This window comes from Callithrix jacchus, chromosome 1, assembly GCF_049354715.1.
Source record: "Callithrix jacchus isolate 240 chromosome 1, calJac240_pri, whole genome shotgun sequence".
Taxonomy (NCBI): domain Eukaryota; kingdom Metazoa; phylum Chordata; class Mammalia; order Primates; family Cebidae; genus Callithrix; species Callithrix jacchus.
In genome coordinates this window covers 191,564,438-191,590,723 of record NC_133502.1, presented here as the reverse complement: position 1 = coordinate 191,590,723, position 26,286 = coordinate 191,564,438, and the positions used below count along the sequence as shown (strand labels likewise).

The following is a 26,286-nucleotide window of genomic DNA, read 5'->3' as shown; positions in this document are numbered from 1 at the left end:
GGAAACCGCCCCCAAGATTCAGTTATCTCCACCTGGCCCTCCCCTTAACATGTGGGGATTATTACAATTCAAATTGAGATTTGGGTGGGGACACAGCCAAACCATATCAGTGTACTAAGAATTTGGTGCATACTAGGGACTGAAAGGAGGCCTTTATGCCAGTAGAGTGGCTCAGGATGAGATTGCAAAAATAGCAGGGAAACTGTAGGTGAGGAATCTAGGTTTTTATCCTCAGCACTTTAAGCTGAGAATATGTGATGGGAAACGCTTTAAGCTGGGGAATATGTGATGTGATTTGCAATTGGAGAAGATTGTTGTCGCTATTATGTGGTGAATTGGTCAGAAAGCTAAGAGAGAAAGCTAGGGGCAATCTGGTAGGAAGCCATTTCAGTATTACAGGCCAGCGAGGGTGGTGGCCTGGACCACGGTGGCGGCACTGGGGAGGAGAGGGATAGGATGAGGACAGATTCAAGATCTGTTTTAGAGGCTGGGCATGCTGGCTCACACCTGTAATCCCAGCACTTTGGGAGGCTAAGGCAGGTGGATCACCTGAGGTCAGTAGTTCTAGACCAGCCTGACCAACATGGAGAAACCCCATCTCTACTAAAAATACAAAATTAGCTGGGGGTGGTGGTGCATGCCTGTAATCCCAGCTACTTGGGAGGCTGAGGCAGTATAATCGCTTGAACCCAGGAGGCAGAGGTTGTGGTGAACCGAGATCGCACCATGGCACTCCAGCCTGGGCAATAAGAACAAAACTCCATCTCACAAAATAAAAATCTGTTTTGGAGAAAAATTTTCAAAAGGCTTGTTGCTAGATAAAATAGGGGTGGTCATGAGAGTATTCCAATTCAGAAAAATTAGTACTTTCTGTTAAAAGCATTTTTACTAAAATTGGTACTTAATATAAGGGAATTCAGTAGCATTCTTATAAATGTATTTTAACACTTTTAGAATATAAACACATAATGTGAAGAGCTTAGGTTGCAGAGGTTCTAAATGATTCGTTTATCAGAATTCCTAAAGAAGTGGAAGTTATTACCATCAATATCCAAATCATCATCCTGGGCATTTTTTCTTTTGAGGTAGAATTTTCCCTATACTTCTCTATTAAATGAAAATGATTATGCTTGCTTCATTGAAAAATTTTTCTTGGGCCGGACACGGCAGCTCATGCCTGTAATCCCAGCACTTTGGGAGACCAAGGTGGATGGATCATTTGAGGTCAGGAGTTCAAGACCATCCTGGCCAACATGGTGAAACCACATCTCTACTAAAAATACAAAAATTGGCCGGGCGCGGTGGCTCAAGCCTGTAATCCCAGCACTTTGGGAGGCCGAGGCGGGTGGATCACGAGGTCAGCAGATCGGGACCATCCTGGTCAAGATGGTGAAACCCCGTCTCTACTAAAAAAATACAAAAAATTAGCTGGGCACGGTGGTGCGTGCCTGTAATCCCAGCTACTCAGGAGGCTGAGGCAGGAGAATTGTCTGAACCCAGGAGGCGGAGGTTGCGGTGAGCCGAGATTGCGCCATTGCACTCCAGCCTGGGTAACAAGAGCGAAACTCCGTCTCAAAAAAAAAAAAAAAAAATACAAAAATTAGCTGGGCATGGTGCCACATGTCTATAATCCCAACTATTTGGGAGGCTGAGACAGGAGAATCACTTGAACCCGGGAGGTGGAGGTTGCAGTGAGCCAAGATTATACCATGGCCCTCCAGCCTGGGCAGCAGAGTGAGACCATGTCTCAAAAAAAAAAAAATTTTTTTTTTATTTTTATTTACTTAATTGAAATATTTCACCCAGTTGAAAAATACAGGATTAATGAAATCTGTGGTACTCATTGGGTAAATTTCTTAATGTATGCTATAAGACACTGCTCTAACCTAATATTCTCTCCAGGCAGAGATTAAGATTTAAAAAAGCAGTAACAGTACTTATCTTTTTTTCTCCTCTTTCCTCAGTTTGGGCGTCATAGACTAAACCCAGAAAACAGAACATTGGGAAGTCTTCGGAATATTCTCTATCTTCTTCACCAGCGAGTAAGGTGAGCTTCATAGATGCCTTACTTCCGTGCTCTCCTTCAGCAGCCATCTCTGCCAGGGAGTGGTTGGATTTCCCTCTCTTAACACTACTGCCTTGGTAGTGGCAGCCTTCAAAACCTCTCCCTTGCTCACTGTGCTTAGACATTTCTCATTTTAGGAGCCTCGTACAGTATGACAGCATTTTGGGAAATTATGGAAAAGTTCAGGTTTTCAATCACCCTGAGTGGTGCTTTCACTAATAGTATATCCTGTGACCCCTCTTAGCAATGTAACATCTGCCTATAGAATAGGAGTATTGAAGAAGGGAGGGCAGTGGAAAAAGTAATAATAGTGATGATGATGATGATGACGATGAAGATGAAGATGCTGATGATGCTAAGAGTAGCTAGCATTTCCAGTGGTTTGCTATGTGGCAGACACTGAGCTAGAGGCTTTACGTATGTAATCTCAATCGTAACAGTAGCTCTGTGAGTTAAGAACTATTATTATTTCCTGTTTCATTTAAAGAAATTGACACTTAGTGAAGTCAGATAAGTCAGAGATGTCCTTTGAAGCAAAAGCTCTTAGAACTTTATTAGTGTTCCTAGATACAAGCTACTCTGAAAATAAATTATTCCTAAAATAAAATATGCAGCTGGGCACAGTGACCGATGCCTGTAATCCCAACACTTTGGGAGGCTGAGATGGGAGTATGGCTTGAGGCCAGGAGTTCAAGACCAGCCTGGGCAAAGTAGTGAGACCCTGTCTCTGCAAAAAATATTTACAAAATTAGCCAAGCCTGTGGTATGCATCTGTAATCACAGCTACACATGAGGCTAAGGTGGGAGATTCACTGGAGCCCAGCAGATTGAGGCTATAGTGAACTATGATTGCACCACTGTACTTCAGCCTAAGGCTATATAGGCAAGACCTTGTCTCAAAAAAAATAAAAATAGGCCGGGCACAGTGGCTCATGACTGTAATCCCAGCACTTCGGGAGGCCTAGGTGGGCAGATCACCTGAGGTTGGGAGTTTGAGACCAACCTGACCAACATGGAGAAACCCTGTCTCTACTAAAAATACTGTGCGTGGTAGTGAGCACCTGTAATTCCAGCTACTTGCCAGGGGCAGGGCCGGGGGGGGCGGTGCACTGAGACAAGAGAATCGCTTGAACCTGGGAGGCAGACACATTAGTGAGTTGAGATCTCGCCATTGCACTTCAGCCTGGGCAACAAGAGCAAAACTCCGTCTCAAAAATAATAATAATAATAATAAAAACATTCCAAGGGACTGAAAGATAAAATCAGGCTGGGCATGGTAGCTCACACCTATAATCCCAGCACTTTGGGAGGCCCAGGCAGGCACATCACTTTAGCTCAGGAGTTTGATACTAGCCTGGGCAACACAGTGACACCCGGTCTCTACAAAAATAAAAAATTAGCTAGGCATGGTAGCGCATGCCTGTAGTCCCAGCTACCCAGGAGGCTGATGTGGATTGCTTGAACCGGGGAGGTTGAGGCTGCAGTGAGCTGTGATTGTGCCACTGTGTGATTTCATTTTATTTACAAAAGTAAATAAAAGACAAAGAATAGGTATAAAGTAAAAAAATAAATACTCACCATACCAAATATTGGGCTGGATGTTGGAGCAGCCAGAACTTACTTTCTCATGCTACTGGTAGGAATACAGAATAGTACAGCAGCTTTGGAAGGCAATTTGGCATTTTCTTTAAAAATGTATAGATACCACACCTATTATAGGACCCAGCCATCCACTTCAGGGCATTTACTCAAGAGAAACGAAAGCATATTTTTATACAAAAACTTGTAAACAAATGTTAATGATGGCTTTTTTAAAAAATTATTATTATTTTTTATTTAGTTTTTAAATTTTTAACTTTTGTGGGTACATAGTAGGCATATATATTTTTGAGGTACATGAGATATTTTGATACAGGCATGCAAAGCATAATAATCACATCATAGAAAATGGGGTATCTAGCCGGGTGCGGTGGCTCACGCCTATAATCCCAGCACTTTGGGAGGCTGAGGCGGGTGGATCACCAGGTCAAGAGATTGAGACCATCCTGGTCAAGAAGGTGAAACCCCATCTCTACTAAAAATACAAAAATTAGTTGGGAATGGTGGTGCATGCCTGTAGTCCCAGATACTCGGGAGGCTGAGGCAGGAGAATTCCTTGAACCCAGGAGGTGGAGGTTATGGTGAGCCAAGATCATGCCATTGCACTTCAATCTGGTTAACAACAGCGAAACTCCGTCTCAAAAAAAAAAAAAAAGAAATAAAGAAAATGGGGTATCTATCCTCTCAAGCATTATTTTGTTACAAACAGTCCTATTATACTCTTAGTTATTTTTAAAAGTATAATTAAATTATTATACACTATATTCACCTGTTGTGCTTGCAAATACTAGGTCTTATTCAAACTCTTTTTTTATACCCATTAACCATCCCCACCTTTCCCCTGAGACTACTCTTCCTAGTTTCTGGTAATCATCCTTCTACTCTTTATCTCCATGAGTTCAATTGTTTTGATTTTTAGATCCCACAAATAAGTGAGAACATGCAATATTTGTCTTTCTGTGCCTGGTTTGTTTCACCTAGCAGAATCACCTCCAGTTCCATCCATGTTGTTACAAATGACAAGATCTCATTCTTTTTGATGGCTGAGTAGTATTGCATTTTGTATAAGTACCACATTTTCCTTACCCATTTATCTATTGATGGACACTTAGGTTGCTTCCAAATTTACGACATTATTTGTAAGAATCAAAAACTAGGACCAACCTGGCTGCATGCAGTGGCTCATGCCTGTAATCCCAGCACTTTGAGAGGTGAAGGCAAATGGATCATTTGAGGTTAGGAGTTTGAAACCAACCTGACCAACATGGTGAAACCCCGCCTTTACTAAAAATACAAAAAAAAAAATTAGCCAGGTGTGGTGGCACATGCCTATAGTCCCATCTACTTGGGAGGCTGAGGCAGGAGAATGAACCTGGGAGGAAGATGTTGCAGTGAGCCAAGATCTCACCAGTGCACTCCAGCCTGGGAGACACAGCGAGACTCTGTTCCCACATAAAAAAAAAAAAATCAGGCAAAAAAAGAATTCATACTGTATTATTTCACTTCAATAAAATTCTAGAAAATCTAGACTAATCCATAGTAACAGAAAGCAGTCAGTGGTTATCTAGGGCCATCGCAGACAGAGAGAGGAATGGCTGGTCATAAGGATATGAGGATACTTTTGGTGATGGTTATGTTCACTGACTTGAAGGTGAAAAATACCTGGTGTCATGAGTATATACATGAGTCAAAACTCATCAAATGAAATCAGTTAAACTTCAGTAAAAGCTGCAAGTACATGCATACATAATCTGTATTTTTCTCTCTCTTCTTATTTCTTTCCCAAGAGGCAATCACTATTAACATTTAAGCATATAAGTTTCCTAAATATTATGTGAAATATATATTGCCAACATACTGATGCAGCTTGCCTGTTTTTTTAGTCATCCTCACTCCTTCATCAGAATTTTTTTTGGTTGGGAGAGATAGGGTCTCAATTCTGTCACCCAGGCTGGAGTGCAGTGGTGTAATCATGGCTCATTGCAGCTTCAACTTCCAGACCTGAGGTGGGAGGACCACCTCAGTCTCTCAAGCAGCTGGGGCTACAGGCACATGCCACATGCCACCATGCCAGGCTAAATTTTTGTATTTTTAGTAGAGACAGAGTTTCACCATGTTGCTCAGGCTGGTCTCCAACTCCTGGACTCAAGGGATCCACCTCCCTTAGCCTCCCAAAGTGCTGGGATTATAGGCATAAGCCACCATGCCTGGCCACAACTTGCCTTTTTAATAAACTTAACATCTCAAACATCTCTTCACATCGAAATCTATAGACCTAATCTATTTTTTGGTTTATATGACTGCCTGGTTTCCTATTATATAATATACCATGATTTGGCCAGATGCAGTGGCTCACGCCTGTAATCCCAGCACTTTGGGAGGCCAAAGCAGGCAGATCAACTGAGTATCAGGAGTTCGAGATCAGCCTGGCCAACATGGTGAAACCCCATCTCTAGGAAAAATACAAAAATTAGCTGGGCGTGGTGGCAGGCACCTGTGTAATCCTAACTACTCAGGACGCTGAGACAGGAGAATCACTTGAACCTGGGAGGTGGAGGTTGCAGTGAGCCATGGTTGCACCATTGCACTCCAGCCTGGCAGACAAGAGTGAGACTGAGTCTTTAAAAAAAAATATATATATATATATATACCATCATTTATTTACCAATACACTTATTGATAGATATTTAGGTTGTTTCCAGGTTTTGCCTTTACAAACATTGCTGAATGAACAACCCATAAATTTAGCTCTGTATACCTGAGTGCTTATAATTGTTGAGAAAATTATTTTTATTTATTTATTTTTTTTTTCAAATATTCAGCCCCTGTAGAGACTGTCAAAAATTGCCAATTCTGACTATATTTCAAGTCGTCATGTCGGGGTATTGGGAAGTTTTCAATTAGCAATAATCGTGCCTTGGATAAACCTCATCTGTGCAAAGCTGAGAAAATTATCTTAATCAATGAGATTACCTTATTAAGAAGTATGAACATATGAAATTTTGATAAGAGATTTCCAAATTGCTGGGCGCGGTGGCTCAAGCCTGTAATCCCAGCACTTTGGGAGGCCAACGCGGGTGGATCACGAGGTCAAGAGATCGAGACCATCCTGGTCAACAGGGTGAAACCTCATCTCTACTAAAGATGGTCAACATGGTGAAACCCCGTCTCTACTAAAAATACAAAAAATTAGCTGGGCGTGGTGGCGCACACCTGTAATCTCAGCTACTCAGGAGGCTGAGGCAGGAGAATTGCTTGACCCAGGAGGCGGAGGTTGCGGTGAGCCAAGATTGCACCATTGCACTCCAGCCTGGGTAACAAGAGCAAAACTCCATTTCAAAAAAAATTAAAAAAAAAAAAAGAGAGAGAGAGATTTCCAAATTGACCCCAAAACAGTGGTAACAATTTCTGTTTCTGTCAGCATTAAGAGAGTTAAGAAAGATGTAGTTAGGAATTGGCCAGAGGGGGACTCAAGATGGCGCTGTGAGAACAACCCAGGATTGGAGCCCGCGTTGAATTCGCAAACGGTGAGTCAGTGCTGCATTTCCAGACTGATCTTTGTTGCCCACAGAACGGGGAAACTCCCAAGTATAAAAAGACACGGGACGCCAGGCAGTAGGTCTGCCTGGCGAAGCCAGCAGCCGGGGCGGCGGCGGCCGGCCCTACCCAGCAATCCCCACAGGGCGCGCTTGTCTGGGTGCCTTGTTGAACCGGCAACCTGAGACTTGAGAGGGCTGGACTTGAGACTGAACGAGACTTGCACAATAGCCCAGCCCAGGGGATTGCAGGGACAGATCGTTTGGGATACCCAGTGGGACGAACAAAACCGCGATTTCAAACTATCCCGGGCAGACGGTCCGAGACGCTCTGTGGGGGAGGGGCGTCCACCACTACGGAGGCAACCCGCCCCAACTGAGATACACGCCCACTGCTGACGCAGCCAGCCGTTGCCGAGGCAACCCGTCCCTACTGAGATACACGCCCACTGCTGACGCAGCCTGCCGTTGCTGAGGCAACACGCTACAACGAAGAGACTCCGCCGCAGGGCGTGGCGGAGACCACAGCAGAGCCGGCAGGAACAGCGCGAATCACACAACAGCAGGGCGGAGCCTCGGCAGCCAAACAGTGGCTAGTCTGCCTTTGAGCTGGGCAGGACACCTGATCGGACATCCAAAAATAAAGCCCAAACCCCTCAACACAGAGCATTTGAGAAAAAAAAAAAGGGTTGTTTAATGAGCTGTGTTGCAGCAGAATCAAACATAGCAGCCTAACAGCCCTGAATGAACAACAGAGTGCACAGCTCAGCAATTAAACCCCTATAAAGTACAAACTGTCTCCTCAAGCAGCTCCCTGACCCCTCTATATCCAAAAGACTGTCATTAGGCAGGCATCATCCTGGGACAAAGAAGCAGAAAAAGAAACTGGTAGCATCCCTCGCTGTGCCACGGCTACTAGAGGTGCACCCCAGACAAGCAGGGTCTGGAGCGGACCTCAACAGTCGTACAGCGAAGGGGCTAGACTGGTAGAAGGAAAACCAAGCAACAGAAATACTTCATCATCAACATTCTGGGTGTCCACTCAGAGACCCAAACGAAAAGTCAGCAACTACGCAGACGACCAGCGGACAAATCCACAAAGATGGGAAGAAACCAGCGCAAAAAGGAGGAAAACACCCAAAACCAGAACACATCGCCTCCTAGAAAGGACCAAAACTCCTCACCAGCAAGGGAACAAAGCTGGACGGAGAATGACTGTGACGAAATGACGGAATTAGACTTCAGAAGATGGATAATGAGAAACTTTTGTGAGCTAAAAGATCATGTATTAAATCAATGCAAAGAAACTAAGAACCTTGAAAAAAGATTTGAAAAAAGATTCGAGGAAATGATAACAAGAATGGATACCTTAGAGAGGAATATGAATGAATTAAAGGAGCTGAAAAACACAATACGAGAACTTCGCGAAGCAAACGCAAGTTTCAATAGCCGAATTGACCAAGCAGAAGAAAGAATATCTGAAGTCGAAGACCAACTCAATGAAATAAAACGAGAAACCAAGATCAGAGAAAAAAGCGCAAAAAGGAATGAACAAAGTCTCCAAGAAATGTGGGACTATGTGAAAAGACCTAACCTACGTTTGATAGGTGTACCAGAAGGGGACGAAGAGAATGAATCCCAGCTGGAAAATACTCTTCAGGACATCATCCAGGAAAATTTCCCCCACCTAGCAAGACAAGCCAACACTCAATTGCAGGAAATACAGAGAACACCACAAAGATATTCCGCAAGAAGAGCAACCCCAAGGCACATAATCGTCAGATTCAACAGGGTTGAAATAAAGGAGAGAATACTAAGGGCAGCCAGAGAGAAAGGTCAGGTCACCCACAAAGGGAAGCCCATCAGACTCACAGCAGATCTCTCGGCAGAAACACTACAAGCCAGAAGAGAGTGGGGGCCAATATTCAACATTCTTAAAGAAAAGAACTTTCAACCCAGAATTTCATATCCAGCCAAACTGAGCTTCAGAAGTGAAGGAAGAATAAAATCCTTTGCGAACAAGCAAGTACTCAGAGATTTTGTCACCACCAGGCCTGCTTTACAAGAGCTCCTAAAAGAGGCACTACACATAGAAAGGATCAATCAGTACCAGCCATTCCAAAATCACACTGAATGCTAAAGAGCTTCAACATAATGAAGAATCTACAACAACTAACAGGCAAAGCAGCCACTTAGAATCAAAATGGCAGTATCAAATTCACACATAACAATATTAACCCTAAATGTAAATGGACTAAATGCACCAATCAAAAGACACAGACTGGCAAATTGGATAAAAATCCAAAACCCATCAGTGTGCTGTATCCAGGAAACCCATCTCACATGCAAGGATACACAAAGGCTCAAAATAAAGGGATGGAGGAAGATTTACCAAGCTAATGGAAAGCAAAAAAAAGCAGGAGTTGCAATTCTCATCTCTGATAAAATAGACTTTAAAGCAACAAAGATCAAAAGAGACAAAGAAGGCCATTACATAATGGTAAAAGGATCGATACAACAAGAAGAGCTAACGATCCTAAACATATATGGACCCAACACAGGAGCACCCAGATACATAAGGCAAGTTCTTAATGACTTACAGAAGGACTTAGACTCCCACACAATAATAGTGGGAGACTTTAACACTCCACTGTCAATACTAGACAGATCAACCAGACAGAAAATCAACAAGGATACCCAGGGCTTGAACTCAGACCTGGAGCAAGCAAACCTGGTGGACATTTACAGAACTCTCCACCCCAAATCCACAGAATATACATTCTTCTCAGCACCACATCACACCTACTCTAAAATTGACCACATAATTGGAAGTAAAGCACTGCTCAACAAATGCAAAACAACTGAAATCATAACAAACAGCCTCTCAGACCATAGTGCAATCAAGTTAGAACTCAGAATTCAGAAACCGACCCAGAACCGCACAACTTCATGGAAACTGAACAACTGGCTCTTGAATGTTGACTGGGTAAACAACGAAATGAAGGCAGAAATAAAGAAGTTCTTCGAAACCAATGAGAATGAAGACACAACGTGCCAGAACCTCTGGGACACATTTAAAGCAGTCTCTAGAGGAAAGTATATAGCAATAAGTGCCCATATGAGGAGAATGGAGAGATCCAAAATTGACACCCTATCGTCAAAATTGAAAGAGCTAGAGGAGCAAGATCAAAAAAACTCAAAACCCAGCAGAAGACAAGAAATTACTAAGATCAGAGCTGAGCTGAAGGAGATTGAGACACGAAAAACCCTTCAAAAAATCAATAAATCCAAGAGCTGGTTGTTTGAAAAGATCAACAAAATAGACAGACCACTAGCCAGATTGATTAAAAATAAAAGAGAGAACAACCAAATAGATGCAATAAAAAATGATAAAGGGGAAATCACCACAGATTCCACAGAAATTCAAACCATCATCAGAGAATATTACAAACAACTCTATGCACATAAACTAGTAAACCTGGAAGAAATGGATAAATTCCTGGACTCCTGTGTCCTCCCAAGCCTAAACCAGGAGGAAGCTGAAACTATGAATAGACCAATAACAAGGTCTGAAGTTGAGGCAGCAATTAAGAGCCTACCTCACAAAAAAAGCCCAGATCCAGATGGGTTCACAGCCGAATTCTACCAGACACACAAGGAGGAGCTGATACCATTCCTTCTAAAACTATTTCAAACAATCCAAAAAGAGGGAATCCTTCCCAAATCATTTTATGAGACCAACATCATCCTGATACCAAAACCCGGCAGAGACCCAACGAGAAAAGAAAACTTCAGGCCAATATCCATGATGAACATAGATGCAAAAATCTTCAATAAAATATTGGCAAGCCGATTGCAACAGCAAATCAAAAAACTTATTCATCATGATCAAGTAGGATTCATCCCAGGGATGCAAGGCTGGTTCAACATACGCAAGTCTATCAACGTAATTCACCACATAAACAGAACCAAAAACAAAAACCACATGATTATCTCAATTGACGCAGAGAAGGCATTTGACAAAATTCAACAGCCCTTTATGCTAAAAACCCTCAATAAACTCGGTATCGATGGAACGTATCTCAAAGTAATAAAAGCTATTTATGACAAACCAACAGCCAATATCATACTGAATGGGCAAAAACTGGAAGCATTCCCTTTGAAATCTGGTACTAGACAAGGATGCCCTCTCTCACCACTCCTATTCAATATAGTACTGGAAGTTCTAGCCAGAGCAATCAGGCAAGAAAAAGAAATAAAGGGTATTCAAATAGGAAAGGTGGAAGCCAAATTGTCTCTATTTGCAGACGACATGATAGTATACCTAGAAGACCCCATCGCCTCAGCCCAAAAACTCCTGAAACTGATAAACAACTTCAGCAAAGTCTCAGGATATAAAATCAATGTGCAAAAATCACAAGCATTCGTCTACACCAATAACAGACTTAAAGAAAGCCAAATCAAGAGCGAACTGCCATTCGCAATTGCTACAAAAAGAATAAAATACCTTGGAATACAACTCACAAGGAACGTAAGGGACCTCTTCAAGGAGAACTACAAACCACTGCTCAACGAAATCAGAGAGGACACAAACAGATGGAGAAACATTCCATGTTCATGGTTAGGAAGAATTAATATCGTGAAAATGGCTATACTGCCCAAAGTAATTTACAGAATCAACGCTATCCCCATCAAGCTACCATTGACTTTCTTCACAGAACTGGAAAAAACCACCATGAACTTCATATGGAACCAAAAGAGAGCCCGCATAGCCAAGTCAATTCTAAGCAAAAAGAACACAGCGGGGGGCATCACACTACCGGATTTCAAACTATACTACAAGGCTACAGTAATCAAAACAGCATGGTACTGGTACCAAAACAGAGATATAGACCAATGGAACAAAACAGAGGCACCAGAGGCAACACAACATACATACAACTATACAATCTTTGATAAACCTGACAAAAACAAGCAATGGGGCAAGGATTCCATGTTTAACAAATGGTGTTGGGAAAACTGGCTAGCCATGTGCAGAAAGCAGAAACTGGACCCCTTCCTGACACCTTACACTAAAATTAACTCCAGATGGATTAAAGACTTAAACATAAGACCTGGCACCATAAAAACCCTAGAAGGAAATCTAGGCAAAACTATCCAGGACATAGGAGTAGGCAAGGACTTCATGAACAAAACACCAAGAGCATTGGCAACAAAAGCCAAAATAGACAAATGGGACCTAATGAAACTCCACAGCTTCTGCACGGCAAAAGAAACAGTCACTAGAGTGGATCGGCAACCAACAGAATGGGAAAAAATTTTCGCAGTCTACCCATCTGACAAAGGGCTGATATCCAGAATTTACAAGCAACTCAAGCAGATTTACAGGAAAAAAACAAACAAGCCCATTCAAAAGTGGGCAAAGGATATGAACAGATACTTTACAAAAGAAGACATATATGAGGCCAACAATCATATGAAAAAATGCTCATCGTCACTGGTCATCAGAGAGATGCAAATCAAAACCACATTGAGATACCATCTCACGCCAGTTAGAATGGCGATCATTAAAAAATCTGGAGACAACAGATGCTGGAGAGGATGTGGAGAAAAAGGAACACTTTTACACTGTTGGTGGGAGTGTAAATTAGTTCAACCATTGTGGAAGACAGTGTGGCGATTCCTCAAGGCCTTAGAAATAGAAATTCCATTTGACCCAGCAATCCCATTACTGGGTATATATCCAAAAGACTATAAATCGTTCTACTATAAGGACACATGTACACGAATGTTCATTGCAGCACTGTTTACAATAGCAAAGACCTGGAATCAACCCAAATGCCCATTGATAATAGACTGGATTGGAAAAATGTGGCACATATACACCATGGAATATTATGCAGCAATCAGAAATGATGAGTTCGTGTCGTTTGTAGGGACATGGATGAATCTGGAAAACATCATCCTCAGCAAACTGACACAAGAACAGAAAATGAAACACCGCATATTCTCACTCATAGGTGGGTGATGAAAAATGAGAACACATGGACACAGAAAGGGGAGTACTAAACACTGGGGTCTATTGGGGGGAAAAGGGGAGGGCCAGTGGGAGGGGGAGGTGGGGAGGGATAGCCTGGGGAGAAATGCCAAATGTGGGTGAAGGGGAGAAGAAAAGCACAGCACACTGCCATGTGTGTACCTACGCAACTGTCTTGCATGCTCTGCTCATGTACCCCAAAACCTATAATCCAATAAAAAATTAAAAAAAAAAAAAAAAAAAAAAAAAGAAAGATGTAGTTAACAAGAAAGCTAAGAACATAGCGTTAAATAGAAATCTATGGGTTTATATACTTTTCAAATCTATTGTGTTTTTACATCTTATATCTTCTTAGGGTCTCATTCAACCTTAGGGATGTGGAAGGGTGATTATATTTCCATTTCAAAGATTAGAAAACAGATTGAGAGAAAGAAAGTGACTTGCCCAATATGAGATCAAGGCAGGATCAGAGGTTCAAACTCAGATGCTTAGTAAGCACTCAGGAAGGATGAATGAATAAGGGCTTTCATTCTGTTCACTTGAATGCTCTTCAATGATGGAAACATCTGTACTGTCCAATAGGGCTGCCACTAGTTGCATGTGACTGTTGAACACTTGAAATATGCCCAGTGCAACTAAGAAATTGCGTTATTTATTTATTTTTATTTTCATTTATTTATTTTTTGAGACACTCTGTTGCCCAGGCTGGAGTGCAGTGGCGTGATCTCAGCTCACTTCAACTTCTGCCTTCCAGGTTCAAGTGATAGTAGCTGGGACTACAGGCGTGCAATGCTGCACCTGGCTAATTTTTGTGTTTATCATAGAGATGGGGTTTCACCATGTTGGCCAGGCTGGTCTTGAACTCCTGACCTCAGTTTATCTGCCTGCCTCGGCCTCCCAAAATGTTGGGATTACAGGCATGAGCCACTGTGCCCAACCTATTTTTTTAAAATGTTTAATTGCCACATATGGCTAGTGGCTGTGATAACAGATAGTGTAGTATACTGTACCAGGCCTCTCCAAACTTGTGTGGTTAAAAATCACTTCAGATGCTTGTAAAATGTAAGTTTGCCTCCTCTCTGGGTTGTGGCCTGGGAATCTACATTTCTAAACAAACTCTAGTGCTTCTGATATGGCTGGTCCTCATTTTGAGAAACACTGAGGTGGAATTTCTTAGGTTTCTTGGGGTAACATAATTCAAATTAGTAAGGGAACTAGAAATTCATGGGTCAAGTCTTTAAGTCATTCCCTTTCATCATATGATTTTCCCCCAATTATAGATTTTCACACAGCATATATATAAAATGTAGTAATAGCTTCTGATGGGAACACTTGATTCAATATCTCAATCTGCATGCTATAAATAACCCTGGAGCTGCTGGTAAACTGGCAGATGAGATTAATTCACTCTCAATAAATAGCTTTAGAGAGATCTTTTGCTCTAAACTCCCATTTTATCTGAAACAATCTTCCGAGGTTAGAGCAGTGGTTCTTATGGGCTGGTTTCCAGGCTGGCATCCTTCTCCTTCTCATCTGGGAGCTTGTTAGAAATGCACATTCTTGGGCTGAGTACAGTGGTTCATGCCTGTAATCCCAACACTCTGGGAAGCCGAGGCTGGAGGATCACGTGAGCATAGGAGTTGGAGACCAGCATGGGCAAGAGAGTGAGATCCTGTCTCTATTAATAAAAAGAAGAAATGCAAATTCTTGAATTTCACCCCAAACTTAGTCAATCAGAAACTCTGGGAATTGACCCAGCAATCTATTTTGTTTTTTTTTTAAACAGAGTTTCACTCTTGTTGCCCAGGCTGGAGTGCAATGGTGCGACCTCAGCCTCCCAGATTCAAGTGATTCAAGTAATTGATCCTCAGCCTCCAAGTAGCTGGGATTACAGGCATGCGTCACCATGCCCAGCTAATTTTGTATTTTTAGTAGAGACAGGGTTTCTCCATGTTGGTCAGGCTGGTCTTGAACTCCAGACCTCAGATGATCCACCCATCTCGGCCTCCCAAAGTGCTGGGATTACAGGCGTGAGCCACCGTGCCTGGCACAATCTATGTTTTACCAAGCCTTTCAGGTGATTTGGATGCCTGCTAAATCTGAAAACCACTGGGTTAGAAGATGAAATGTATGGGAAGTTTGAGCATCACAAAGCTTTTCATTTGTCTCTTTCTTTAGTTATATTGAGCTAAAATGATCTGAACATATTGACAGCTCTCCTGCCGTTTAGGGACTAAGGTGAAATAACTAAATTAGCATTAAAGTGAAGATCCACATCCTGGCCAACATGGTGAAATCCCATCTCTACTAAAAATACAAAAATTAGCTGGATGTGGTGGCACGCGCCTGTAGTCCCAGCTACTTGGGAGACTGAGGCAGGAGAATTGCTTGAACCCAGGAGGCAGAGGTTGCAGTGAGCTGAGATCGCACTACTGCACTCCAACCTGGTGCCAGGAGGAGCAAGACTCTGTCTCAAAAAACAAAAACAAAAAGTCAAGATCCAAAAGTTCTTTGTTAGAGCTCAGATTTTGCATTAAGATGGTTTTGGGATCTGCATCCTCTCAGTGGGATATTGTCAGCATTCTGCTAATTAATGGTGACTATAAAGACCAAGTATTAATGGTTCATGAATACTAAACCTTCATCAGTCCCCAAATACCTTTAAAGATAAGAAGTACTTTGACAACAAAAGTCTGTGTTGAAATCTAAAACCTCCATTGCTTGTTCCCATCAAAGTAGCTATCTAGGTAGCATGTTCTCTGATGCAGGAGTTGACTTCTGTTTTTTCAAACCTCTTTCCCTTTAGACGTTTTGGAATAATGGGACTCTACAAAGGCCTTGAAGCCAAATTGCTTCAGACAGTCCTCACTGCTGCTCTCATGTTCCTTGTTTATGAGAAACTGACAGCTGCCACCTTCACAGTTATGGGGCTGAAGAGTGCACACAAACACTGAGACGCCTTCCCATGAAAAATTCCGAAGATGCTCAAGAGGGAGGTTTCCTCCTGAGTAAAGAGAAGTGATTCTCCTTTGACTCACTCCTGCCACCACAAACGTTACCCTCATTGGCTTGAAAAGCATCCAAGGGTGAACAGGGAGAATGGCCAACTGGACCTGTTGTCACCGTAATTGTTATGCTGGCTGGTTGGATTTTTGGGGTGGCAGTTGGACTAATATGAAGAAAAACGTTGAAAACCTCAAAATGCAAGTTTTTGAGTGTTTATTGGTTTTCTTAAGAGAAATGGACTATTTACTCTCATATATAATCTTTTCTATTTAAGTTTTTCTTAAATATACCAGCTGTTCTCTTTCCATGAACTCTCCTCCAGGTTCTAGGACAAATTTAATAACATGTAATTCTCCTCAAATACTTTTGTATGTGTCTGTGTTGGTATTTTCCTCTCTAAAACTAATATTAGGACTTTGCCATGGGCATGACTTTCTTTTTCTTGGGCTTTTTTCCTCCTGCTTAAGGAGAGGTGTCTTTTTTATTTTTAGGATATGAGCTATTTATTTTGTGAAATGAAAATTGTTGATCCCAAATGATTCTCTTGTAAACTATTTGTGAATGTCACTTATTCATTAGTGTTTGACATAATTTTTAAAATATTTATTTTGAATCAATCTTTTCATTACAAAAACCTTGAGGTTTGTGTCCATCCGCACAAGCCCTGGTCAGTCAAGTCCCAATAAATGGTCAACACAAACAAGATATTCTTGAAAATTGCTCTTTATTAAGGTATTACGTTGAGTCTGCAACCAAATGGGAAAAATTACAAAAAAGAGAAGGGGAGCAGTTACCTTTTTGAGGTCTGGCATGTTGTCTCCCTTTATAAACTTGGTATAGGCTATATATTTTGAAAATCAACATCTGGTTGAGGTTATTTCATTTGGAAACCTTCCTTAGAGTCCTATTACTAAAGTGTGGTCCATCAGACAGTAACACTGCCATGAGCTGAGAGCTGGCTGGGCATGCAGCCCAGAGTTCATGAATCCCGTTCCATAGTGTAACATCCCCAGGTGACTCACAGTCACATTAAAGTTCACAAGACCATAGGACCCCTGACCCATCAGAAGAAGTGATTGGTTTCAATTATAGAAATCAAGATAGGCCAGGTGAGGTGGCTCACACCTATAATCCCAGCACTTTGAGGGCCAAGGTGGGTGGATCATAAGGTCAGGAGTTCGAGACCAGCCTGACCAACATGGTGAAACTCTATCTCTACTAAAAATACCAAAATTAGCCAGGCGTGGTGACACACGCCTATAATCCCAGCTACTCAGGTGAGGCAGGAGAATCACTTGAACCTGGGAGATGGAAGTCACAGGAGCCGAGATCGCACCATTGTACTTCAGCCTGGAGACAGAACAATACTCCGTCTCCCAACAAGAAAAAAAAGAAATCAAGATAAAGATTTTTCACAAATGAAAGATAGATTAATGTATTCAAACAACCTCTGAAAATTCTAGAAGTCCTATCTCACCTTTTGCTTTCACCTCGCAGCACGTTGTTAAGGTGGTAGAGCTTTTATTATGCGGCTAGGAGAGGATGTAGGTATCTTGATCCTTTCTAGAAGCAAATTCTCTTGACATGAGCAGAGCAGTTCTTTGGATTTTTATGACTTAGTTTTTGTCCTTATAACAAAATGACAGGTTTTTCATTTATAAGTCCGTGATTCAGTCAGAGAAAGTAATAATGAAAGACTTCAGTATTTAGGATTCTGTTCAATTTTGGGAGTGGAAATTTCCTTCTCTTATTTCCTCCCTTTAGTCCCTGTGGTAATTTCAAAGTATATGATTGTTGAAGATCATTGTATTATTATTCTAGCAAACAAAAATTAGCAGGAGCTAATAATCTGGGAAGAAGACTGAACATTGATTCCCTATTTAAATCAGATAATTGAAGACAATTGTTTTTACTACTTTTTAATTTACTTTAAGGTTTTTGTGTGCCTGTGGCAGACCTTGAGTGGGAAGCACAAAATTATTTTGATTTCTGTATAGAAGAAAAACAATCATAAAGGTGCCATGTGTATTTTCATTGTTTTAATTATGTTGTTCCCTTTGGAAGTTCAATTTTGAACTCAGTATATTGTGAGTTGGTATGTTAGGATAATTTCCAATTCAAATTATTTCTCTGTGTTAGGTATTTATGATGTGAGAATGTGTTTGATGCTTTTCTTTTTCTGATTTTATAAGGAAACAATTTAACATTGAGGGTTATGTTCCTCATGGAAATTTACAGACTCACTAGTTGAAACTAGGTAGTAACACGCCTAGTTTTATAACCATTGGTTAATAATAAGTTGTTTGAGAAAACTAAAGAGCTGAAGTCTGTACTAGGGAAATGGAATTTTTTTTTTTTTCTGAGATGGAGCCTCACTCTGTCACCCAGGTTGGAGTGCGGTGGCATGATCTCAGCTCACCACAGCCTCCGCCTCCTGGGTTCAAGTGATTCTCCAGCCTCAGCCTCCTAAGTAGGTGGGACCCTCCTAAGTGGGTGTGTACCACCACGCCCAGCTAATTTTTTTTGTATTTATTGTAGAGACAGGGTTTCACCACATTGGCCAGGCTGGTTTTGAACTCCTGACCTCAGGTGATCCACCCGTCTCAGCCTCCCAAAGTGCTAGGATTATGGGCATGAGCCACCATGCCTGAAAAATGGAAATTTGTTATTTTTAATACTTTGTGCAGTTTCTCTAGAATATGAGGATTAAGAACCTTAGGGATTATATTAGTATCACAGCAGTAGAAAATTTAATTTTTATAAGTATTTAATGTGTGTTTTGAAGTGGGCACTGTAATATTTCTACCCTTGTCAGTTCTACAGTTAAGTATGAAATGCAGAAATAGATTTATAATAACATTCAATGGGAGTTGGAAATCTTGGGTTTTATTCCCAGCTCTGTTGCTGGCTAGCATATTACAGCATCTCTTTGTAATTTGCTGTTTGATAAGTGGAGATAATACTCACTACCCACTTCAGAGAACATTTGAGAGCTAACGATGTCAGCTAAATCGCTTTATGACTGTGGGATCGGGAAGATCTGAGTGAAACTTCAGACAGTACCTAGATTTATATAGCAATTTCCCTTTTTATAGCTTACATACTTCCTCATTTTATAATCCTAATATTTCTGTGAAATAGTAGGGACAAGTAACAATATCCCCCATTTAATTAACAAGGCAATAGAGAGAGAACTATCAAATGACTTGCCTCTTTGGAGGCAGGACTAGAGTTGAGTTTCCTGCAGTGTAGTGTAATGATTAAGAGAAAGGGTTCTGGAATTAGATAGACCTAGGTTCAAACTCTTGCCCCACTCCATACCAGCTGCGGGAACAAAGCAATAACTGAAATTTTATGAAATTTGGTTTCCTCGACTATGAAATGGAAATCCTGATAAACCTACCTTATAGGGCAGTTAAGGATTAAATGAGATCCTATGCATAAGTCACTTAGCATAGTGCTTGCCGCATGAGAAGAACTAGATAAATGTTAGCGAAAACTGTTAGGATTATATCACTGTTACTGGTTAATGGCTGTTTGAATAGATGTATCTGTGGTTTAGCAGAAGGCACTCTGAATTTTGAGCCAGATCTGGTCCTAGTTTTCATTCTGTCACTTATTAGCATTGTGGCTACAGGCAAATCACTTGAACTTTTTGAACTTCCAGGTCTTCATCTGTCAAGTAGAAATGATGACCTCTCAAAGCCATTCTGATGATCAAGAGCTGTAGATGTGGGAGACTGTCTGGCACAGCATAGGGCATATATATGTGCTTATAGGCTGGGCGCGGTGGCTCAAGCCTATAATCCCAGCACTTTGGGAGGCTGAGGTGGGTGGATCACGAGGTCAAGAGATGGAGACCATCCTGGTCAACATGGTGAAACCCCATCTCTACTAAAAAAATACAACAAATTGGCTGGACATGGTGGCACGTGCCTGTAATCCCAGCTACTCAGGAGGCTGAGGCAGGAGAATTGCCTGAACCCAGGAGGCGGAGGTTGCGGTGAGCCGAGACCACGCCATTGCACTCCAGCCTGGGTATCAAGAGCAAAACTCCGTCACGAAATAAAAAAGCTGTTTGAGGCTGGTGTGATGGCTCACACCTGTAATCCCAGCACTTTGGGAGGCCGAGGCAGGTGGATCATAAGGTCAGGAGATCAAGACCATCCTGGCCAACATGGTGAAACCCTGTCTCTACTAAAAAAACTAGCTGGGCGTGATAGTACACACCAGTAGCCCCAGCTACTTGGGAGGCTGAGGCAGGGGAATTGCTTGAACCCGGGAGGCAGAGGTTGCAGTCAACCAAGATCGCACCACTGCACTCTGGCCTGGGCAACAGAGCAGAGAGGCTCCATCTCAAAAAAAAAAAAAAGCTGTTTGAACCAAGCAAATGCACTAGGTTTTACTTTGGGGCACCTTTTCCTCTTTCCATTTTTTAAAAATTGTGAACATTTCTTTTCTGGGAGCCTTCCTTTGTTGCATCTTCTCAAAAAGAAGCCAAATCCAGTAATTTTATATTTTATTTAGTCAAGTTTCCCAAACACTTAGCAGTTAAACAGTAAAACATAAACTCAGTTAAACAGTAGGCCAAGCGTGGTGGCTCACGCCTGTAATCCCAGTACTTTGGGAGGCTGAGGCGGGTGGATCACGAGGTCAAGAGATCAAGACCATCCTGGTTAACACTGTGAAACCCCGTCTCTACTAAAAATACAAAAAAATTAGCTGGGCATGGTGGCTCCAGCTACTCTGGAGGCTGAGGCAGAAGAATCACTTTAACCGAGGAGGCGGAGGTTGCAGTGAGCCGAGATTGTGCTGTTGCACTCCAGCCTGGGCAACAAAGAGAAAAAAAAAAAACAAGAAAAAGAAAAAAATAGTAAAACATGTTTTAATGGCAAAGTCACTGACTGATCTAGTGAATCACCGTGGCTCTTTTGAAAAGCTAAAGAGGACAGGCGCGGTGGCCCACACCTGTAATCCCAGCACTTGGGAGGCTGAGGCAGGCGGATCACCTGAGGCCGAGAGTTTGAGACCAGCCTGACCAACATGGAGAAACCCCATCTCTACTAAAAATACAAACATATTAGCCGGGCATGGTGGTGCATGCCTGTAATCCCAGCTACTCAGGAGGCTGAGGTAGGAGGATCACTTAACCCAAGAGGCAGAGGTTGCAATGAGCTGAGAATTGTGCCATTACACTCAGCTTGGGCAATGAAAGTGAAACTCCATCTCAAAAATTAGCCAGGCGTGGTGGCACATGCCTGTAATCCCAGCTTTTCGGGAGGCTGGAGTAGGAGAATTGCTTGAACCTGGGAGGTGGAGGGTGCGGAGAGCCAAGATTGCACCATTGCACTCCAGCCTGGACAGCAAGAGCGAAACTCCATCTAAAAAAAAAAAAAAAAAAAGTAATTGAATTCCCTATTATTGTACATTTGGGTTGCTTCCAGGCTTTTTCCTGCCCTCTATGCCAGACCCTCTCTAAATCTACTTTACCTACATGATCTTTTGTTTTAGAAACAGAGTCTCTCTGTTGCCCAGGCTGGAATACAATGGCTGGATGATAAAGCACACTATAACCTTGTATTCCTGGGTTCAAGCGATTCTTCTGCCTCAGTCTCCTGAGTAGCTGGGACTACAGGCATGCACCGCCACACCCAGCTCATTTTAAAATTTTGTGTAAAGACTGGGTCTCAATATGTTGACCAGGCTGGTCTCCAAATCCTGGCCTCGAGTGATCCTCCCACCTTCTCCTCCCAAAGTGCTGGGCTATAGGCATGAACTGATGCTCAGCCTAACTACTTGGTCTTATCTAATTGTCACCATTTATATTTAAAGTGGGATCTTAGCCGGGCACAGTGGCACCCGCTTGTAGTCCCAGCACTTTAGAAGGCTGAGGCTGGTGGATCACATGAGGTCTGGAGTTCAAGATCAGCCTGGCCAACATAGGGAAACCCCCTCTCTACAAAAATACAAAAAACTAGCTGGATGTGGTGGCACCTGTAATTCCAGCTACTAGGGAGACTGTGGCAGGAGAATCACTTGAACCTGGGAGGCAGAGGTTGCAGTGAGCTGAGATGGTACCATTGCACTCCAGCCTGGGCAACAGAGTAAAACTCCATCTAAAAAAAAATTGGAATCTTTAGTCCCACTTAACAGATAAGGAAATTGAAGCACAGGAATAGAGTGGGAAGTAGAACGAAGTCTTACCACCCAGAAGCAACTCTGCTGGGATTGTAACCAGGAAACCTGATTTCATAACTGATGCTTACACTGGGTGTGGTGATCACACTGATAATCCCAGACTTTGAGAGGCTGAGGCAGGTGAATCACTTGAGGCCAGGAGTTCAAGACCAGCCTGGTCAACCTAGTGAAACCCCATCTCTACAAAAAACACAAAACATTAGCCAGGTGTGGTGGCACACTCCTGTAAACCCAGCGATTCAGGAGGCTGAGGCAGGAGAATCACTTGAACCTAGGAGGCAGAGGTTGCAATGAGTCGAGACTGCACCACTGCACTCCAGTCTGGGTGACAGAATGAGACCCTGTCTCAAAAAAAGTCTCAATAGAGTTATATTAAAACAGATCATGAGGCCAGGAGTTCAAGACCAGCCTGGCCAACATAGTGAAACCCTGTCTCTACTAAAAATAGAAAGATTAAGGTCCAGCATAGTGGCTCACACCTGTAATCCCAGCACTTTGGGAGGCTGAGGCAGGCAGATCACCTGAGCTCAGGAGTTCCAGACCAGCCTGGCCAACATGTTGAAACCTCATGTCTACTAAAATACAAGAATTAGCCCGGTGTGCACCTGTGATCCCAGCTACTCAGAGGCTGAGAAAGGAGACTTGCTTGAACCCAGGAGGCAGAGGTTGCAGTGAGCCGAGTTCATGCCACTGCACTCCAGCCTGGATGACAAAGCAAGACTCCATCTCCAAAACAAAACAAAACAAAAAACAAAAATTAGCTGGGTGTGGTGACGCATGCCTGTAATCCCAGCTACTCAGGAGGGTGATGCAGGAGAATCGCTTGAATTTAGGAGGCGGATGTTGTGGTGAGCCAAGATCACACCATTGCGCTTCAGCCTAGGCAACAAGAAGGAAACTGTCTCAAAAAAAAAAAAAAAAGACAGTAGAATAAAATTTGGATTTTAGTTAATAATAATATGTCAATATTGGTTTATCAATTTTAACAAATGGCCATACTAATATAAGATTTTAATAATAGGGGAAACTGGGTGTGTGGTTTATGGAAACCACACAATCTTTACAATTTTTCTGTAAATTTAAAACTGCTTCAAAAAATAGTTTATTTTTTAAAATAGAAAAAATGCAGATGACTTCATACCCATGTTAATTTAAGCAGAAAAGCTACAAATCCTCCCATATCATAGGATTTTCATTTAACAAAATTAAAGGTTACGAGGATAAATATTAAAATGTGAAAAGTTAGTAGCTATTAGCAATGAAACAGCAGCACTTTCCAGTTCTACATTCTTTTTTTTTTTTTTTCTTTTTGAGGCAGAGTTTCATTCTTGTTGCCCAGGCTGGAGTGCAGTAGCGCAATCTTGGCTCACTGCAACCTCCGCCTCCCGGGTTCAAGCGATTCTTCTGCCTCAGCCTCCAGAGCAGTGGGGATTACAGGCACACACCACCATTCCTGGCTAATTTATTTTTTTATTTTTAGTAGAGACGGGGTTTCACCATGTTGGCCAGGCTGGTCTCGAACTCATAACTTCAGGTGATCCATCCACCTCAGCCTCCCAAAGTGCTGGGATTACAGGAGTAAGCCACTGTGCTTGGCCTACATTCTTTTTGTTTTATTGTATGTATTTATTTATTTTCATAGCTAGCTAGCCAGCAAGGACAGAGAGAGTGTCTTACTGTGTTGCCCAGGCTGGTCTTGAACTCCTGGTCTCAAACGATCCTCCTGCCTTGGCCTCCCAAAGTATTGGGATTTCAGGTGTGAGCCACTGCACCTGGCCCTCTTTTTTTAAATTAGCAGATAAAAGTGTATGTATTTAATGTGTATAACACGATGTTTGAAATTATACATTTCAGGATGACTAACTATAGTTAATTAACATATGCATTACCTCACATAGCTATCATTTTTGTGACTGTTTTATTCTTTTTTGCATGGTTTAAGTTTATATATTTTTAGCAACGAGTGTGTTGTTTTCTCACCTGAAATAAAATTAAAATATTACCCTTTTTAAAATTTGCTGAAAAGAAGCATCAAAGGTCTGGAGGAAGGAAGGGGCTGAGAAGGGGGAACTCCTACCCAAGGAGGGAACCCATGTAACAGAAGCTCCTAGCAGGGTGTGGTGGCTCACGCCTGTAATTTCAGCACTTTGGGAGGCCAAGGAGGGCAGATCACCTGAGGTTGGGAGTTTGAGACCAGCCTGACCAACATGGAGAAACCCCGTCTCTACTAAAAATACAAAATTATCCCAGCATGGTGGTGCATGCCTGTAATCCCAGCTACTTCGGAGGCTGAGGCAGGAGAATCGCTTGAACCCAGGAGGCAGAGGTTGCAGTGAGCTGAGATCATGCCATTGCACTCCAGCCTGGGCAACAAGAGTGGAACTCCATTTCAAAAAACAACAAAAAAACAGAAACCCCTGCAAAAATCCTCCAGGAGCATCCTGTCTTTTTGGCTGTGTGTGTGGGATCCAGGAGGAACTGAGGCTCTTGCTCAACTTTTTGCCCACTCCACATGCTCTATCATCTCCCTCCATGTCCTCCTTGCTCAATCTTAGGGTGGCCAAATTTAGCCAATATAAGTGTAAGATGCAGGCTGGGCCTGGTGGCTCACGCTTCGAATCCCAGTGCTGTGGAAGGCAGGAGGATCACGTGAGCCCAGGAGTTCTGGACCAGCCTGGGAAACATAGCAACCACCCCCCACCAAACCTCTCGACCCCCCATTTCTCACTCCCCCCACCACCTCTGTCTCTACAAAAAAAAATTAGAAAATTAGCTGGGCATGGTGGCACTCACCTGTGGTCCCAGCTACTTGGGAGGCTGAGGCAGGAGGATTGCTTGAGCACTGGATGTTGAAGCTGCAGTGAGCTATAATTGCACCATTGCACTTCAGCCTGGGCAGCAGAGCAAGACCCTGTCTCAGAAAATAAAAAATAAAAATAGGCCAGTGTGGTGAGTCATACCTGTAATTCCAGCACTTTGGGAGGCCAAGGCAGGTGGATTACCTGAGATCAGGAGTTCGAGACCAGCCCAACCAACACGGTGAAGCTCTGTCTCTACTAAAAGTACAGAAAAAAAAATTAGCTGGGTGTGGTGGCACACACATGTAGTGACAGCTACTCAGGAGGCTGAGGCAGGAGAATCACTTGAACCCAGGAGGTGGAGGTTGCAGTGAGCCGAGATCATACCACTGCACTCTAGCCTGGTGACAGAGCGAGATTCCATCTTAAAAAAAAAGGCCTTGCTCAGCTTTGCCTCTCAGCAGCTTCAGGGTCTCTGGCCCTGCAACCCACAACTTCCTGTGCAGGTCACATGGGGCAGGTGTTGCCATCAGTCCTGCCTGCCAGTCTCCTGCATACCCAACCATGGGGAGCTCCCAAGGGCTGAGCCTTTATCAGTCACCTAAGTCACTGTCATTCCTACTGATTGCTGTGCATTCTTCAGTACCAAGCCCTGTGCTAAGCATTTCTCCTTTATTTCTCACTCGTTCCTTCTATGCAAACCACGTTTACTGAGCACCTACTACATACCAGTGATCAGGGCAACAGCCAGGGAACGGAACTGGCAAAAAACAACAACAACAACAACAAAAAACCCCTGTGGTCCAGGGAACTCACATTCTGTTGGGGAAGACAAGGAACAAATAATTAAGCATGTATCTATACAGTGGGTCACAAGAGCTAAGTGCCTTTTTTTTTTTTAGATGGAGTCTCACTCTTTCGCACAGGCTGGAGTGCAGTGGTGCGGTATCACCTCACTGCAACCTCCCAGGTTCAAGCAATTCTCCTGCCTCAGCCTCCTGAGTAGCTGGGATTATAGGCGTGTGCCACCACACCCAGCTAATTTTT

General features: G+C 42.7%; 1 protein-coding gene and 1 pseudogene across 2 annotated transcripts in view; one reads left to right on the top strand and one right to left on the bottom strand.

The window, feature by feature from the left end:
- The window catches only part of SLC25A17 (solute carrier family 25 member 17), an 85,918-nt gene that overhangs the window by 46,090 nt on the left and 13,542 nt on the right, over window positions 1-26,286 (top strand). Inside the window, exons 8-9 of one of the 2 annotated variants that reach the window (XM_035266467.2) lie at window positions 1,965-2,047; window positions 16,044-16,946. In XM_035266467.2, coding sequence (XP_035122358.1) covers window positions 1,965-2,047; window positions 16,044-16,191 — 231 coding nt within the window. In that variant the 3' untranslated portion in view covers window positions 16,192-16,946. Of the gene's footprint in view, window positions 1-1,964; window positions 2,048-16,043; window positions 16,947-26,286 lie in introns of those variants that run through there. The other variant, XR_013521188.1, reaches the window with a different exon arrangement.
- LOC128929787 (U4 spliceosomal RNA) lies at window positions 6,487-6,608 on the bottom strand (annotated as a pseudogene).